General features: G+C 42.1%; 3 protein-coding genes across 6 annotated transcripts; 2 read left to right on the top strand and 1 right to left on the bottom strand.

The window, feature by feature from the left end:
• The first annotated feature begins 5844 nt into the window (after positions 1–5844).
• LOC113151378 (betaine--homocysteine S-methyltransferase 1-like) lies at positions 5845–9564 on the top strand. Of its 2 annotated transcripts, none has more exons than XM_026344350.1 (9): positions 5845–5962; positions 6347–6797; positions 7361–7493; positions 7625–7737; positions 7851–8042; positions 8161–8308; positions 8460–8642; positions 8779–9007; positions 9098–9564. In XM_026344350.1, exons 2-9 carry the CDS (start codon positions 6723–6725, stop codon positions 9273–9275), a joined length of 1251 nt encoding a protein of 416 aa, XP_026200135.1. In that variant the 5' UTR covers positions 5845–5962; positions 6347–6722; the 3' UTR covers positions 9276–9564. The 2 variants fall into 2 exon arrangements, with proteins under 2 accessions (XP_026200135.1, XP_026200134.1); XM_026344349.1 differs by lacking the exon at positions 5845–5962 and adding an exon at positions 5997–6242.
• A 516-nt stretch (positions 9565–10080) lies between these two features.
• Positions 10081–13659, top strand: mrps36 (mitochondrial ribosomal protein S36). Of its 3 annotated transcripts, none has more exons than XM_026344061.1 (5): positions 10081–10213; positions 10608–10707; positions 12295–12358; positions 12751–12959; positions 13143–13659. In XM_026344061.1, exons 2-5 carry the CDS (start codon positions 10654–10656, stop codon positions 13158–13160), a joined length of 345 nt encoding a protein of 114 aa, XP_026199846.1. In that variant the 5' UTR covers positions 10081–10213; positions 10608–10653; the 3' UTR covers positions 13161–13659. The 3 variants fall into 3 exon arrangements, with proteins under 3 accessions (XP_026199846.1, XP_026199847.1, XP_026199848.1); XM_026344062.1 differs by having other exon boundaries at positions 10093–10213; positions 10585–10707; XM_026344063.1 differs by lacking the exon at positions 10081–10213 and adding an exon at positions 10256–10366.
• On the bottom strand, positions 13540–16432 carry pdxp (pyridoxal (pyridoxine, vitamin B6) phosphatase). Its single transcript, XM_026344060.1, has 2 exons — positions 15649–16432; positions 13540–14803 (listed from the first exon to the last, which is right to left on the bottom strand). The coding sequence occupies exons 1-2, from the start codon at positions 16244–16246 to the stop codon at positions 14457–14459; spliced, it is 945 nt and encodes a 314-aa protein (XP_026199845.1). The 5' UTR covers positions 16247–16432; the 3' UTR covers positions 13540–14456.
• Positions 16433–17962: the final 1530 nt, after the last annotated feature.

Here is a 17962-nt window from a genome sequence, read left to right as displayed (position 1 = left end):
TTATTTGATTCATTAACTTCTCCAGCTTAATATAAAATGTTTGTATAAAAAATAAACCTATCATTATGATTTTGGGGGATCTTTGCTTCTATATTTTGCATCGTTTGTCATTATGCATCTCAAACCTCATTGTGCTGGCATTCAGTGCATTCCTGCTGCATGCTGTTTCTCTTATTTTGTACAAACCATTTAGAAAATCTAAAAATAAATTAAAATTAAATAAAAAATAAATAGTAGTGCCTCTTCCCAGCCTGTTAACACCAGTTCTCATTTCCTCTCTGGGATGCTGCAGTGGGAGTTTGAAAAGTGCAGCCCTTCACGCCGCCCTCCTGACATTCTTCACAGCCTCAGACTTCATACTCCACAGTTTGTCTTCTTGCTCGCATGGTGCATAGTTTCTCCACTGTGGCCGAGCCAATCTGTCATTTAGTCAGCCCTGCCTGCAGGACTTCCTCCTGCCACACCAGATCTGTTTGTGTGTGTGTGTCGTCCTGGTGAGAACAGAGTGGGAGGCAGAACAGTCTGTAAATAGATAAGTGTGGTCATGACGGTGCTCCAGTCTCCAAGTCGGTAGGATGTTGCTGTAGGGTAACTCCATGGGAAATGCAGACAAGGCTTAGGAGACACTGGGAGAGATATTTGGGTTTGATGGTTAGTGGCTGTGGGAATGAAATTATGCTCTGGGCAGAGATTATGCCATGATGCCATCTCTACTTTATGTGTTTACAGATATGTGTGTGTGTGTGTGTGTGTGTGTGTGTGTGTGTGTGTGTGTGTGTGTGTGTGTGTGTGTGTGTGTGTGTGTGTGTGTGTGTGTGTTTTCTTTAAATATGTTTAAATATTTAGCTGCACCGACTTCAAACTGTGAACAGTTGCATCAAGGAAAAGAATATGCTTATTGATGTTTTAGTCATAAACAAACCATCCTGAATTCTTACGTCACAGAGACAAACGTTACCAGATCACAAAACCTTCATGGAGAATAAAGTAAAACAATAAATAAGAATAAACTCTCTGACTATAACTTATTGATGTCTGAATCAAATGACCTGGTTTTACGCTGCTGTGTCACTGACTGTAAAGGTCAAAGACCCACAGGACCGAATAGAAACCTGTTGTGTTGGTGATTCGTCCAATTTTAAAAGAAACTGTCCAATACATTTCCAGCTGAGCAATTAGTGGTTCGCTTGAGTTATTCGAGTTGTAGTTGTGCCATTACCTCCTCTAATTGATGTTTATGAGATGGTGGTGAAGTCATTCTCCATCCAAGGAGAAACGGTCACCAAGAAAACAGTGGAGAAAAAGCCACATCCTCCTCTCGGTTGGCTGTGATCTTAAAAATGGCTTCAGAAGAGTTGAGGAATGTAATATAATGAGATGTAACATGACATAATATAACACAATAAAATTATAAATGAAATACTGGAACACCTCATAAACCTACTGACAACTACCACTTCACGCTGATGCTCCCTTCAGCTACAGAGTTTTAGTGTGTTTCTGCTCATTGTTTTGATTTGACAGCCTCCCTCTCAGTGCTCTCATCAGCTTTGTTTTCAGATGAAGCGGTGAGAAGGCTATCATAAACTGACGTCTAGCAACTGTGAGTCAGCTGAGCTAAAAGAAGAGGGGATATAACAGAATCATCAGATGGTCACAAACACGCCTGCAGATGTTCAATTGGTTCAGTCCAGTGAGGTAAGAACAAATGAACAGTAAACAGCAGTGTGGACCAGGTATTTAACAAAAATGAGATTCCATCATTTCCATTTTTGTTTATGGGAATTTCCCGGCAACATACAGTTTGACACAAGAATGAGGTCACACCGGGATAGAAATAAGGTATGACACAGAAGTGACACAAGACTTCTGCACAGAAGAAAAATATAACAGATGAGTTAGATCACCCAAACAAATCCTGCTGGGACAAGCCAAACACGAGTTTAAGTCATGACTTTACACAAAGGGAAAAATGCTCTAATGTCTCTGCTGCGGCCAAAGTCACATTTCACCACTGTGGACAATTAAGTTGTATCTCATTTCATCTAAAAAACAAAAACAGCCTCTCTGACTCATCCATGGAAGAGTGCACACAAACTAGAGACGATCTGATACGAGTATATTGGTTCACAATTAGGCTTTAAAATATTCTGACTCTTTGCTTCACCAGGTTTTATTTATGATCCCAACCCTAAGCTCAATTTATTTATCAACCTACAGACACAAAGCAATAAACATTTCCTGGCTCATTCCCTTGAAATCACATTCGGCATTCAAACCAAACTAGCATCATACGCTGTTTGATTTGCCAGAATAAATATGAGTCTTGGATGCAGGTGTTCTCATGAATTGTGTTTGAACAACATGTCTGTGGTTGCTAACAAACAAAAGAGAAACAACGCACACCAGCTAACAGAGTCTGCTACTCGAAGAAGTCATTCTTTAGGAATGCTTTTTGTAACTCTGTTTGTTTTACATGATTGAAATACAGGAAGAATTTACAAAATATGATGTGAGAGCAGAGATCTGCTCGTCACCGGTCACATCTTCATTGAAAATATACAGTCAGGGGTTTTTATTGACTCTAATATTTGATATTTACACTGATGTAAAGAGTTCACAGCCTTTTTTGGTCCTTTGCTCTGTTAGTGTTCACATTTAAGCACAAACCAAACATACTACAATGTTTTTTTCACTGCTCTCGTTGTACATCTCCCTCACTTTGACGTTGCTGACACATGTGGAAAGCCGATTCATCTCTGGATCCGTTTCTTGTGTAGGTTCTTTACTAAAGGTGAAACAGTGTCGTAAGGTGCTGGATCACCACACGTCTGCAGAACAGCTCCGACCTGAACAAGGACTGTTGGGAAGCTGTTGACTGTAAAAGCTTCAACATGTACTTGACATCTTTTCAATGCTGATCATATCACTCAGCGACCTTTTGTGCCCTGTGTGGAGGCATCTGTGCAGATCTGACTTTACACAGACTCTATAAGCAGCTTTTTCTGAAAAAGGTTGTATTATTCTGCCATCTTGTGTCTCAAAGTAGTATTACATTGTATTATTCTACCACCTCTTCCTTTAGTACATTTTAAAAAATTAAAGACCAGGTCATGGTGAGTATTTTGCACCCAAAACCTTATTATAAAGACTATATGATAAATAATAAGCAAGCCTATAAAAACAGCCACATGTTTATCGGGTCACAGAGTTTTCCCCCTCTCTGTTTCTCTCACTCAGTGTCTCTCTGCCTATCTATCTGTCTGTGGCTAACAAGTCCACAAAGAATGGACGGTTTCAGCAGAATATCTTCTTCTGCTTGAGCAGTGATTGGACCAGAGGAAGGGGTGGAGGGATGGAGCGGCACGGCGAGTGATTAAAAAACAGGAGAGCGGGAGAGTGAAAGCAACACAGGAGAGAGAACGTGTGTGAGGATTTTAAGAAGAAAAGACATCAACTGTGCGTCTGGTCTAGTGTTTACTCCATTATGAGCAATTACGTATTAGATATAAGAGCATGTGACAAATCCAACACTTTATCAGTTAGTTAGGAGTCAATAGTTAACCACAACTTTATCAGTGTGAGCCCAGGTCGTTCACATTACAAACGTTTCTCCAAAAATCAGGCTCGCAAACCTGCACTGTTGTGCACCCCATTCCTCCAGCCTCACTCCCAAACCTCATCCCTTCAGTGTTACCACCACGGTGACTGCTTCAGTCCCTTTGCAATTGCTTCAAGTGAAAGTGACAGCCAGAAGAAAAATAACTAATTATACAGCGTATATACTTCTTTGCTCACTTCATGTGGTGTTTTGAGCCATGAGATCAGTCAACCGGATGTCATGTGGTGCAGTGGGCATGGTGAACAGTGTCCTCTTAGCGTGTGGAGCTCTTTTCAGGGTTGTGGGTCAGCGTGTCTGTGGAATTCAGGGTCTCTCCCACTCCCGAGAGCTGCTGCCTGACTCAGCAGTTTGGTGACACTTGATGCATCAGAGCTATTTTGACCTACACGCATAAATACACACGCATGCAAGCATTCACAAATATGTAGACACTCGTTTAAAATCTACTTAAGGAAAGAAGCTCAGTTGAATCCTTTTTATAGTAGGTGCCACTACAAGAGCTACGCGCTGCAGTGAATGCTCCACTCTGCTCTAAGGCGGGTCAACAGTTTTGTTGTTTGCAAGTTAGGTAATAATCTCCTAACTCCGGCTTCATATTAAACTAACAGATGATTCATTTAAACTCTGGTTACCCCTTTTAATTCTCCTTAGCAGCTTTAGAGTTGTTGAAATTATTTTGTTTTTTCATGATGTCAGTTTACACTGAGTGAGACAAGTGTTGTGCATCATCATGTACACTGTTCTCCACTTAAATAACCCAACATATGTGAAATCTTCAAGGTGTTCCCTAGAATAAAATTAAAATCATGTGTGTTTGGGCACAGCCTGAGTTTTTTAGTAACTGACCAGCAAGAAGTGACTGAATTGGACAGTGTTTTACCAACTAATACGTGTACGTTTTGATGGATTCATTCATTTTAATTAGTTGCTGGCTACAAGCTGATGAAATTCTCAACGATTGCGATTGTTTTTTGCTGAACTTTGACTGTTGATAAACACCTTAGTGAGGCCTATCTGTAACATTCCCCTGAAACTGGATAGACCCAGAGCTGAAAGGACTACACACCAGTCCGCTGAAGGTCAATATCCCCATATCAGTGTGTGTGTGTGTGTGTGTGTTTGTACGTTTTCATGTGTGTCCGTGTGCAGTGCATAGAAAAAATAAGGACAGCAATGGAAACTGGAGTTACAGGATAACCTGGATGAATGACCTACATACATTGTTTGTTTTTTTTTTATTCAAAGTAATACAGTCTCTGTTCCACAAAACCAAAAGATCCAACAGCTTTAAACGGAGCTACTGATGATTATTTGTTATCATTTTTATATTAATTTTTGCTTAATCACCTGGAATAAAAATAAGATCAGTAAAAAAGCTTTAATAAGTTCTAGTTCTGGATCTAATGTGGGGTCTTTAAATGTCTTGTTTTGTCCAACTAAGAAAACTCAAAGACACTGAATTTGTTATAATGAAGGACAGGAAATTAAAACAGTGAAGAAGCTGAAGTTATCTAATATGTGGTGGCTGAATACAAAAGTAGCTGCTGATTAACTTTACCCCAATTAACTAATCAATCTATTTATCTGGGACTGAGTTAACTTAATGACCAAGTGACTTTACATAGCTGCTGTGGCGTCTTTGTATGAAATACAACAGTTTGACAAACTGCAAATGTTTCTGGGCTATTTACAAATTGAGGCATATAAAACCACAGAATAGTCAGCACACGTTGAATGTTTCCCGAGTTTGACTTGGAAGCATTACCGGTCTTATCAGGTTTGTGTCTCAAGAGTCACAGAAATTGGACAGAGGTGCACAAAACAAGCTTATCTCTGCAGGCCTTAGCAGAAGGCTCCAACTATGAGGACACTGCGAGTTTGTAGTCCACAGTTGCAACATTTCAGGGTCACATGAGGGAGACAAACACCTGAAGGATTTGGTTTGATGTGACCTGATGAAGAGGTTACAGACATAGACGAGCATTGTGCCAAATAAGCTAATTTGCAGGACGTGAAGTCTCGGAGGAACGTCATCATAAGTAGAGTCACAGACAGATGCTCTAGTCTGGAGTGTGATACAACAAGTGTATTAATTCTAAACTGGAGGATTTTCTGGCCCACATTAGTAATATAATCATTAAACAAGCAGATGAGCCAGACTATGTTGCACAATGTCCAAACAGACATACGTCGACATTTGGTACTGACCTGAAATCACAAATTCACACAGCAGCATAAACCTGGTCAGGAGCTATTCTCTGCACCAACTGGGCTTTGATGTCGCTAAATCCTTAGTGTTGCAAAGCAAACTTGAAAGAAGAGATGGCACCTGTTTAAAAGGTAAAATAAGATTTTGATGATGCAGCGTGAGTGTGTCCATGGATGCAGGGTATCCATCAATACCTGAGTGCTGGGGAGGTTGTGATTGGTGGTGGAGGCTTTAAATGTGCCATGGAGAACGGGGGTGAGGGGGTTGGTTCAGCGGTGATTGCGTTGTTTCTGTTACTTTGAAAATAGTGAAGAGGCCGTGTGGGCTGTGCCTGAAGCTGCTTCTCTGTGCATTGGACCAGGGGGAGACACGTCTCACCATGGGAGTGTGTGGGTAGTGTGGTGAAGGCTGGTGTGTGTTTAATCTACCCTGTACATCATACTAGGCAGTCATTTGTTTCTTTACCTCAGTGCTACAGCAGCTGGGCTTTTATATGTAACAACAACCATTTCCAGTGTTTTCCAGGTGCCCAGATTTTTGGAGTCATGACATGTGTGAAGACGATGTGTAGGATGATGAAGGGAGGAGTGGAGAAGGCCAAGGCTGTTGCATCGAAGATGTTTCTGGAGAGAGGGATAGTAACTCAATTCTAATTATTTAGGATTAATAAAACAGAAATCCACAAACTGACAGGAAACAAACACATCAACAACCATAATTACTGACCAAACTAAAAACACACACTCACAATACGCTTATTCAGTCGATATAGGGGAAGGGAAGGAGTAAACACAGCAGTTGTGTAACTCGCCTTTTGCCAATCACAGCAGCTCTTGCTTGGACCCCTCCCCTGCTTTAGAGGGATTTATAGTGGCCCTCGGAGCCACTCTAATGTCACTTCAACCTCTCAAAGCCTGCACAGTCAGGGGTCCACAAAGCTGCAGGATCATGGCACCAACAAAGAAGGTACGTGTGGGTTTTCATCTGAACCGGTTTTGCAGAAAATCTTTGCAGGGTTTTAATGCAGATTTATGGTTCTGAGCAGAAAACTTTAGTCTGTCTGGCTAATATGGCTTTTAATGTGGTCTAGCTTTTCTTTTTTCAAATACATGAATGAATAAGTAAATAGTACAAATATCCTGTAACTGTATTTTTGTTAACAGTAAACTTTTTATGACTAAATTTGGATGCAAATGGGATCAGCATTTTTGCAGAGACATAGTCTAAAATATAATAAATAAAACCCTTTCAGAGTGAGGTGACCTACGCCCAAGGTCTAGATTTCACCAAGTATGCTAGTACAAATCTTTCAGTCATGTTATGAGCAGTGCAGCTGTTGTGCTGCTTCCTTATTCGCTCAGAGTCACTAAGAGCACTGGATATATATATAATGGCACTGGATTTGGGAAAACACATGCATGAATCATAGTGCGTGTACATATCAACGAGCAGCTGGTGTCACGGGATCTTTGGCATCAGTGACAAGTCAGTCCACATCTTTCTAAGCTCATATTGATTCACTACCACAGGGAGTCTTGGAGCGTCTTGATGCTGGGGAGATTGTGGTCGGTGATGGAGGATTTGTCTTTGCCTTGGAGAAGAGAGGCTACGTGAAAGCTGGTCCCTGGACCCCTGAAGCTGCTGCCGAGCACCCTGAAGCAGGTGAAAAGCTATTTATTCGACTTTAATACTCCATTTCAACTTCTCTCTGCAGGTGGTCCCTGCTAACTACGATTTCTTATGCATGGGTCTCACAGTGAAGTGATGCTGTCTGTGTGTGTGATGGTTTTCAGTACGACAGCTGCACAGGGAGTTCCTGAGGGCTGGGTCTAACGTCATGCAGACATTCACCTTCTACGCAAGTGACGACAAACTGGAAAACAGAGGCAACAAAGTCACCTTCACTGTAAGTTAAAGTGGATATCACTCAAGTCATATCCGAATAAGCAGAATATCATGTGTACGTTAAAAAACAGAAGCTACAGTGACCAAGCTCAGTTTTGATTTGTCTCTGTGCAGGGAGCGCAGATCAACGAAGCTGCCTGTGATTTGGCACGTGAGGTTGCCAATGAGGGCGACGCCCTGGTGGCTGGTGGAGTATCTCAGACTCCATCCTACCTGAGTTGTAAGAGTGAAAAGGAAGTGAAGGCTACTTTCAAGAAACAGTTGGATGTGTTCATCAAGAAAAATGTGGATTTCCTAATTGCTGAGGTAGAAAAGTGAATTTATCCCTTATCTATTAGCATTTTATATTCTGGTGTTAGATTCACTTATTTATCACATGTTGATAGCTATGGTTTGACTGAGTGCTGCTGTTTATCTTCTGCAGTACTTTGAGCATGTTGAAGAGGCCGTGTGGGCTGTGGAGGTGCTGAAGGAGACGGGGAAGCCTGTGGCTGCTTCCCTGTGTATCGGACCAGAGGGAGACATGCACGGTGTCTCACCTGGAGAGTGTGCTGTCAGGCTGGTCAAAGCCGGTGAGTAGGGAGCAAGAGATTTTATTTTAAACTTTTAAATTCTATGTATCATCACTAAACAGTGTTTCCTAACGTCTTATCATATAAAATGGTGAACGTACGACCTGAGATAAGACACATCGGTGTGACACTATTGCATGTGCCTCTGCAGGTGCCCAGATTGTTGGAGTCAATTGCCACTTTGACCCCATGACCTGTGTAAAAACTGTCAAGATGATGAAAGAGGGAGTGGAGAAGGCTGGGTTGAAGGCTCACTACATGTCACAGCCCCTGGCATATCACACCCCTGACTGCAACTGTCAGGGATTCATTGATCTGCCCGAATTCCCCTTCGGTAATACATCACACTGACGCCCTCTGCTGATGCTCTGCATTGCATAAATGATTGCAGCAATGATACATATTCAGTTAGCTACATGAATGCACATCTTCACTGCCTGCAATGTGTTTAAAACAAACTCTTCTGTCAGGTCTGGAGCCAAGGATCCTGACTCGCTGGGACATGCACAAATACGCTAGAGAGGCCTACAATGCTGGCATTCGATACATTGGTGGCTGCTGTGGATTTGAACCTTATCACATCAGGGCTGTCTCAGAGGAACTGGCCCATGAGAGAGGCTTCCTCCCAGCTGCATCAGAGAAACACGGCAGCTGGGGTGCTGGTCTGGAGATGCACACTAAGCCCTGGGTCAGAGCCAGGTCAGTAACAACCTTTAATATACTGAAATACAGTTTTTCAGCACACTCTAAGTGCTAACTCATATGAGAATTGTTTATTATCTCTCGTAGAGCACGTTGTGAATACTGGGAGAACCTGAAGCCAGCCTCTGGTCGTCCCCAGTGTCCTTCCATGTCTGTCCCTGATGGCTGGGGTGTTACTAAGGGCCACAATGATCTCTTGCAGCAGAAAGAGGCAACTTCTCAGGACCAGCTCAAAAAGCTGTTTGACAGGTCAAAGAGCCATTGAGTCGGTCTGTCTCCTTTCGAGTGTGGCAGCAGAGCTGAGACAAACAGCCGTGGTTGAAGTTACAAGAGTGCTGCAATAAACATAATGTCAGGGACTGAATCCTCACTGAGACACTGTTCTGTGCATCTGCTGAATGTAAAACTGTAAAAACTGTACAACTGTTTATGTGAAGCAACAGCGTTATTTTAAATTAGAGATGAGTTAGCTCGGGACCTTTTTGTTTTACATGACTCTGGACCAGCTTGTTGAATTAAATAAGATCTAATAAACTGTGAATTGGTTACTTGAATTCCAAGCTGTAGTTTCTTATGTATCTCTACCATCATCTGTCCAGTACCTTGTTTTGTTTGTGTTACATAGTTACCAGTCAGAAAACTTCAGGCAAGACAGTATTAATCATAAGAGATCTGCAACAATTATACTCACCGTCAATGCATCCAACAGGTAATTCCCTTAATAACAGATTTATGTGTTAGTGAATGCAATGTCACAAAATTCAAATAATCATCCACAGGTCCAAGTACATACATGCATACGTTTAGTTTTGTATTAAAACAATAAAAACCTCAGTTTAATATCATAGTAAACTGAGAAAGTAGCAACTACTCGCATTTTAGTTTTGGAGCATATAAAAAAAAAGAAAGAAAAGTGGGCTGCCTACCGGAACTGCTACCGTGAGTTTTCCACTAGTGACACCTCTTGCTGGATAAAGGATCTCTGCTGCGCCCTCGTCTGTGATTGGGCCAGCTTCGACCACGTGGCCATGTGTTATTTTTTTCAAGGCGGACCTAAATTAAAGGTAAGATTTAATATTAGTCTTTTCCCTGGCGTAGTACTCTGTATTGACATTTACGGTCATCACACAAATAATAATCGTGTCATTTAATGGCTTAATAACGAATACAAGCCTCGCTGGACCTCGACTGACTTCCTTTATGGTACATTAATGTCTTTTATTAGTCTATGTTTGTGTGTCCTTGTGTGACAGGAGACTCATTTACAATGTGGAGGGTTGTGGTCTGAGATTTGACCTAGTGGGACAATCTGTGGGGCAACACGTCTGTCTGCTGCTTTAAATAATCGCCCTATAGGTAAATTAACGCTAATAACGAGTCGAGGTTTATGTAACAATAACAAGTTTACGTCTTCTACTTCATCTTATGGTTAATATATGTTATGAATGTAGCATATATCGCATTAATCCTCTATAAGGTTGGAGCATATGTGCACATTTATTATAAACTGCATCCTCTGCACTGTTGTGTGTGTAAAACACCGTAGTATCCTTCATATTTTATAATAACGACAGCGCCACCGTGTGGTGCGTATCAGCCTCTACAGGAGCCTTTGACACCGGAAGTGAACCTGTGAGGTCGTCATGGGGAGCAAAGTCAGCTCCAAAATGGCAGCTCCCACCGCCAGAGTTATTCAGGTAATGTTGTCTCTGAAAATCAAAACACCCCAAACTCACCTGTGTGTGTGTGAAACTGTACAAAGGGAAAATGTCGCTTATGCTGTTGTTTTAAATAGTTGGACACTGGTGTTAGCGGGGGTATCTTCGTGTGACATAGTGTCGTACCCTTGCTAATGTCCTTGTTAAATCGCAAAACACACAGTTATGTCGTGTTTTAACCTGCTGAGAAAACAACAGGGAATTAGTTTACTGAGAAAACTAATATGTGAATGTGAACTGACATTCACAACATGTTGTTGGAAATTAGTTGTTAGCTTAGTCTGAGCTAGCTAGCTAACTCTTGACCTAAAATAACCCTACAAGACTGTGCACACATTGAGTCATTGAGGTATTTTGTACCGTGGTCGTAGAATAAGTATTTATCACTCTTAGGTGAATATTTTGTGTGGGGAAACTCTCCTTGTGTTTATTAGAAACTCTGTTTCATACATCACGGGTGTTGTGCCAAAAAGTGACTCTGCTAGAAACTGACCAACGTTCGCGGGAGCGCGCACTGTGTGTTAACAGCTGCATCGCCCTGCTCGCTGCTTGTTTGTGTCTACAGCTGCTTTTATTTTCAGGCTCCAAGTTCCTATGTTTTTGATACTTTGAGCCTTAAACAAAGCAGCTGTAGACGCAGACAAACTCTAACAGGCTGCCACTCTCATGGACGGCAGCCAGTTTCTGAGTCACTTTTGTCAGTGTAAGGATCCTGTAGGAAATGATTTGATGTTTCAGTTTTTAGGCTGTTGATAGGTTTTAATCCCTGTTATTCTGCTCATCTGAAGTCAACTGGCTCCAGAGCAGAACAGATGTGCAGCATGGCTTATATAACGATGATCTAACCTGGTTAAAAAGGAGCCATCTTTGTGGAGAGTTAAGTGACATATAGCTAGAAGCTTGTATGCAGCCTAACAGAGAAGGTCTTGGTTCTCTGGAACCACAAGGTTAGAGGGTGAAGAAGTCGTGGCTGGGATGGTATAGGTCCTTGCAGGTGCACCACAAGGGATAGTTGTAATGCTATAGAATGAGTTTTGGATCCCACTGATGTTGTGTGATGAGTAAGAATCTAAACATTAAGTTCCTGAATATTTGCACAGTATAGTAGCTGCAGCACATTTTTGACAGGGATTTTAAAAGGAAATCGGTATTATAATATTTCTTGACACTTTCTGTGGAAGCAGCCCTGATCCTTACCTACAAAGTGGTCAACTCAATAGCACTGGCTTACATGAACTCCCTCATCCAGGCCTACAATCCCTCTTACTCACTGCACTTTGTAAGCAAACGACGTCTGGTGGTCCCCTTACCTACCCACCTCTGCACTCCACTGCCTCTCTCTCAATTTTCAAAAACTAGCTGAAAACAGAACTCGTTCAAATCTTTCTCTGGACTTATAACCAAAAAATAAAAATCTTGCACATTTACCCCATGAAACAGCTCATTCTAGAGCACGTTACTTTAAAGTTCATCTTCTTGGCTCAGATATTTGTTCGCTTTGTACCCCACTTGTATGTTGCTCTGGGTAAAAGCGTCTGCTAAATAACTAAATGTAAATGTTTACAGGCTGTTCGGCCCCACGCTCCTCTGATCAAGTTCCCCAAGAGGCAAGACCTGCCAAGGCCCAATGGTGAGTTTGAAAGTGAATAGCTGACATGATGATGGTTATGTAACTAGTACTTCCTGACCTCTTTCTGTGTTTACCTGGTTAATATCACTTCAGGTTCAGATAGGCCATCGACAGTGAGTCTGCAGCTCAGTTTGAAATGATCCAGCAGTGGATTTTAATATAACGCCTATAATTTGTACCTATATGTAGTCTGTTGTTTTGAACAATACTACACATTAAAGTAAAACTATTACCGTGAATTTCACTCTTTGCACAATTTGCTGTAGGGCCTAAACAGTCATGATCTTTTCCGTTTTCCTCAGTGTGGTTTCTCAGTTCTTTTTGTTCTTCATTCTTCTTCAGTTATTTTTTTATCAACAGTGATTTTTTTTTTTTCTCCTTTGCGTTTGTAGTCCAGGAGGCGCTGAATACGTTAGCAGTTAACTTTCCACAACACAGTGCTCCCAGTTCACCGTCAGCTGCTGCACCACCTCCATTATCAAGACCTCATGTACCTTTGACCCCAATCCCTGGCACACCAGACACCCTGGCCTCTGTTCAGTTACTCCCTGCAAGATACCGCAGGAGGCCGTTGACAGTGGATGAAATGGACTACATCCAGGTGAGGGGTACAACCTGCATTTGGCCTTTTAAAAGTAATGAGGGGGGTGAAAAGCACCAGTTAGAGCATCATTATTGTTCTTGGTTTAAGATCAACCTGCAAAGTGACATTTAGGGAACATTCATGTTGTGTTATATAATAATATATGTTGTTGTTTTTTCTCTGGTTCTCTCTTTACCACAGCGTGGCGGACCAGAGTGACAGAAAGCAACTTGGTAACTGCAACCAAAGCCCTTATCTGTTGGAGATTCTGTTCCTCAGAAGCTATTGCTCTGAGACATGATGTAAATCAAATATTAAATAAATCCTGTTAAATCTTCATTGTATTTAAAGACATTTTCACTGTATCACGCCTAACAGTGACTTGTAGGTTTTCCCCATTTACTGAACTGGCACCGCAGTTTTTGCATAAAGATTTCTTGTCTTTGTTAAAACTTGGTTTTAGTGTATTTGAAATATAATTTGCTTAAACTTCAGCAGCAGCACCAACATACCTAAACCCAAGCATAACACAGACGAAAACCACTGGACAGGTTCTTTGGGTTTCCATGTATTTCACCACTCTAACCTTTTTTTTTTATTTTGTTTTTGTTGCTAAAAGGACTCAAGAAATTTTGTATGACTTGTTATAGAAGTAATGAGTGAAATGGTGCCGAGTTCAATGACTGATGTAAATGATTAAAGGAATATTGTATTTTGATTGTGGTGTTCTTATCATGATCAACATAGATTCATAGACTCCAGAAAAGCAGAAAATCAGGATAACGTTGTCTTCAACAGATGAATCTAGTATTTAGAATTAGTTTGAAGTATTTATTGTTGTTACCGTTGCTGGCATGCTTTATATGGTAAACATTAACACCACTGAAAGTTTACAACAGTGCAGTATGACCGGCCACCATTCATGTGTTACTGGTTTTCTAACTGAGATTCAGTAATCTAAATGTATTAATCTGGTGAATACTGGCACAAGTAGTACAGACATGACAGAAAGGCCAAAAGTGAGCATACACTTCTCCAGTCTGACTGACAGATTGTCATCTTAGTCTCTACCACAGCTGAGAAAAGCTCACAGTGATAATTTCCTCCTCCCAGCTCCTAAACATGTGAATGTCATTACAGAACACTTGATGGTTTTAAAAAATACCTCTGCATGATCAAACACAACCGATGAACAGGAAAGTGCAGTATATTTATATATTGGTAGAAACACTTACAGCAACAGGATCAAACCACAAATGGGCACAACACTAGAGGAAACACTGAGGTATGCATTGGATTCGTCTAATTAGTTTGAGTAGAATATTCTGTCCTACATGTGTCGTGGTCACAACATAAACAGCGCCTTTTTACTGAGGAACATTTTCAGTTTTTGATCACTGCCGATCAGAACTCTCTTTTTTCTTTTTGCAAATGCCGGTTAAACAAACACTTGAAATTTAGTAGAAGCAAACTGTGCTCCACACTAGAGGCAACAAGAAAAAAAAAAACAACTCATCAATTGCTTTGTTCATCCAGTTCCTCAAAAGCAGGTAAGAAATCAGCGATGGTGTCCACCACGTAGTCGGGTACCAAGCTGTGGTTGGTGGTCAGCTCACTGTTCCGGTACTCCTGGGCCTCCTCAATCTGAGACACGCCGGTGAGAGTGAGCATGGTGTCGAGGCCGCAGTTGGACCCAAACAGCATGTCTGTCTCGAGCCGGTCCCCGACCATCAGGCACTGGGCGGGGTCCACTCCCCTGAACTGACTGGAGATGCACTCAAACATGAAGCGGCTGGGCTTGCCGATCACAGTGGCCTTACGACCAGAGGCCACCTCCAGGGCTGCAGTGAGAGACCCAGATCCTGCCAGGAGGTAAAGAGGAGAGCAATATTTTAAAAGGTCTTACACCGACACGCTCTCACCATTAACTCTACTTTATTACCATCATCCGCCTGTTTACATTACTGAATTGGCTACTGGTTTCACTTAGTTTCAGTGCAGCATGAAAATCAGGTAACACTTTCTCTGAATTTGCAAAACTGAAATCTGCCCTCAGAGTTGTGTCAGATTCATTTAGAAGTATCTATTTGTCTGACAATGTACTTCTGCTAAAGCTAAGGCCCTTCAGGCAGATGCTTTATTATTACTTAATGTTTGGAATATTTTACTAACTATTAGGTGGGGACAGGACACCAGGAAAGCAGCCGTGTTAGAGCAACCAAATGTCCTAATAGCACCTTCTCTTAAGGGTTAAACATTTAAACTATCTCCAGTCTTTGATTATTCTGTGCATGTTGCACTTATTTAAGGCATAATCCTCCCTACATAAATGTGTAAACCCGACAGCCACATGGCAGTTCAGCAAAGATACTGATTGGTACTTGGTGGTAGGCTAAATATATTTTAATAACCAAGCTGCTCATGGGAAGTGGAAATCATAGGGTATATAAAAATGCACAGAGAGTGAGAACAGTTGATCCATCCCAGTGGACAAGTTACTTACACATATTCAAACCACTAGATCTTAAATAAATGAATACCTTACAATAAACATGTGATGCAGCAGTATCAAGAAAGCTTTGACCCCCAGACCCCTCTGGCTCTTTGACCAGAGTGTAAACAAACATGCAGAAACACTAGGATGGTGAAATGTGCAGCACTGTGCAGACCTAAACCACCACGGACTGGATTGAACCGATCACCATACCTGGCAGAATCCGTCCACCTGACAGGGGGTGCCAGGGGTCGTTGTCGGTAGCCAGGAACAGACAGTCCGGGTCCCGCAGGTAGCACGAAGCTTTGGCCAGTTTGAGAAAAGTCAGTTTATCATCGTGTCCCACCAGCACCGCCTTGACGTCCGGAGCCAGGGCGCAGTCGTAGATGGTGGCATCCGGGTCGTCCGCCTCCTCCACGCAGGGGATGTCCGCCTCCTGCAGCTCCCTGCGGAGGCCGTCGCAGCCGATGACAAACACCTGTCCGCGGACCTTGACCACGTCCCTCAGGTAGAGAGCGGAGCAGTAGGACGAGCTGAAGATCTGCTCCAGCATCACGTCGGTGAAGCCCAGCCGGTAAAACTTGTGCACGTAATTCTCCCGGGGCCTGGTGCAGTTGTTGGTGACGAACACCACATTCTTCCCGTGGCGGATCAGCGAATTCACCACTTTGGCCGCCCCTGATATGGCCTTCTCTCCGTGCCATATGACCCCGTCGCAGTCGAAGAGGAAGAAGTCCTTCGCTTCTAGCAGATTTCTGATCTGCGGACCGCGGATTTTCTGGCAGCCTTTGAAGCCAAAGGCGCCTGCCATCCCGGCTGTTTCCTCGGTTTCTTCCGTGTTTCACCTGCTAGTGATTCCCCATAATAAAGGCAGGTGCATAGTGTTGTGATAGCAGCGGGGGGGAAACGATGGAAAAACAAATCAATGGCAGAAAATCACGTTGCGGATCCTCGATGCGGATACAGACTACAAAACATTGACGTCTCGCCACGCCCACCGTGTCAGCACGGACCAATCACATTACAGCACACCAACCAATCACGTTCAAGTGTGTCACAGGGTTTTTATCAGCATCATCGTGTGAGAATGAAATGAAACCTGTGACACGTTTACAAATAATAATAATAAATAAAGACAGTAAGGGCTTCTGATGCTGATTTTTTAAAACGTAGATATTATAAATGTCTATTATAAGATAATGTCATTTCTATCCTCTATTTAAAAACGCATAATAAGAGTGGCTGTATCTTGAAATATGAAATAATTAGCCCACTTGCAGAACTAGAATGATGAACGTCATTTCATGTCATGTCAAAGTCTCAGAAATCAGGTTTTCGCTTTTTATAATCTAGAATAAAATAACTATATACTGTACACAGTAAATCAAGACACCCGTGTCTAATACGCCTTAGTCTAATCTAATACACGTCCACCATAAAATACAACATTTAAAAACGGCCACACTGTTGAATCAACACCTCTTTGAAACAAAAACTTCTTGAAGTTAGGATTTAGTGCAGGGATGTTGGATTAGACTGAGTGAATCAAAAAGCTCTGTGAAACTGTGTTTCATGGACAAAACAACTTCACGTCACTAATGTACATCGCTGTATATCACTGTAATGTTGTATTTATGTTAAAGCTAGCTAAACAGCTGTAGTACACCAATTTACAACAAACCTCTCCTCTGATCTAATTTACTTTTTTAATGTTCTTCTTGTGTTTCAGTAAACTTTGCTTTTTGTCTTTTTTTTCCTTGTCTTGTGCTGCTTTGCCCAGCCAGTTTTGGATTACATGCAAGACAGAGGAAGACTTGCTGGCACCTGCAACTGCACAACCAAATGAATTGCTGGGAGGGAATGGACAGCTGAATGGACAAAGAACAAGCTGTGCTAATTGGTCATCGTTTCCTGGAGAATCTATATTTTCCCCCCTGCTAACTCCCAAAACAGATGTGAGGAGTGGGAGGGAGGGAGGTCAGAACAGAGGGGGCGAGGTCCTCAAAAACCAGGCCTACTCCCAACAGTAGCTTGTGCATTGACCGTGAACATAGCGTGAGGTTTTTGTCATGTTCAGTAAGGGGCGGGAGACTCAGAGGAAATCAGCAGAGGAGGGTGTTGGGGTCAGAGTTGAGACTTGAAGGTGGTGCTGGTTGTTAATAATTGAGGAGCCAGTAGACCATAATGCTGCCGCGACCACACGCAGTTGAGAAATCTTATTTGTATAATATAATAAGTTTAAGATAAACAAGTAACAAAAGTGTCCCTCAAATGCTGTTATTGACTTTTTTTGTATTTACCCGTCATTCTTGTTCCTTCAGAGAGTCCAACAGAGCAGTACAAGCCCAAGTAACCCCAGAGAGAGAAGAAGTGCCAGGTCCAACAGGTATGATACCATGGCTGCATCAGTGAAACGGGCCTTAAGTGACTTCCATTTCCACTGTGCAGGATACCAACCATAAGTTGCTGTTATTTGCCATGGCCATTTGTCATTTCACTATCCATCAGTTACAGCATTCACATACAT

Source organism: Anabas testudineus, chromosome 9 (genome assembly GCF_900324465.2).
Source record: "Anabas testudineus chromosome 9, fAnaTes1.2, whole genome shotgun sequence".
NCBI lineage: Eukaryota > Metazoa > Chordata > Actinopteri > Anabantiformes > Anabantidae > Anabas > Anabas testudineus.
This window is presented reverse-complemented; position numbering and strand designations above follow the sequence as displayed.

What these genes read in the sequence shown, in the direction of transcription:
- LOC113151378 (XM_026344350.1), top strand. Translation starts at nt 6,723, where the DNA reads ATGTCACTTCAACCTCTCAAAGCCTGCACAGTCAGGGGTCCACAAAGC. An exon ending in TGGATTTCCTAATTGCTGAG is followed by an intron (nt 8,043 to 8,160) that starts GTAGAAAAGTGA and finishes TATCTTCTGCAG; the next exon opens with TACTTTGAGCATGTTGAAGA. An exon ending in TCTGCCCGAATTCCCCTTCG is followed by an intron (nt 8,643 to 8,778) that starts GTAATACATCAC and finishes CTCTTCTGTCAG; the next exon opens with GTCTGGAGCCAAGGATCCTG.
- mrps36 (XM_026344061.1), top strand. Translation starts at nt 10,654, where the DNA reads ATGGGGAGCAAAGTCAGCTCCAAAATGGCAGCTCCCACCGCCAGAGTT. An exon ending in CCACCGCCAGAGTTATTCAG is followed by an intron (nt 10,708 to 12,294) that starts GTAATGTTGTCT and finishes AAATGTTTACAG; the next exon opens with GCTGTTCGGCCCCACGCTCC. An exon ending in AGACCTGCCAAGGCCCAATG is followed by an intron (nt 12,359 to 12,750) that starts GTGAGTTTGAAA and finishes TTGCGTTTGTAG; the next exon opens with TCCAGGAGGCGCTGAATACG.
- pdxp (XM_026344060.1), bottom strand. Translation starts at nt 16,246, where the DNA reads ATGGCAGGCGCCTTTGGCTTCAAAGGCTGCCAGAAAATCCGCGGTCCG. An exon ending in AGGTGGACGGATTCTGCCAG is followed by an intron (nt 14,804 to 15,648) that starts GTATGGTGATCG and finishes ACCTCCTGGCAG; the next exon opens with GATCTGGGTCTCTCACTGCA.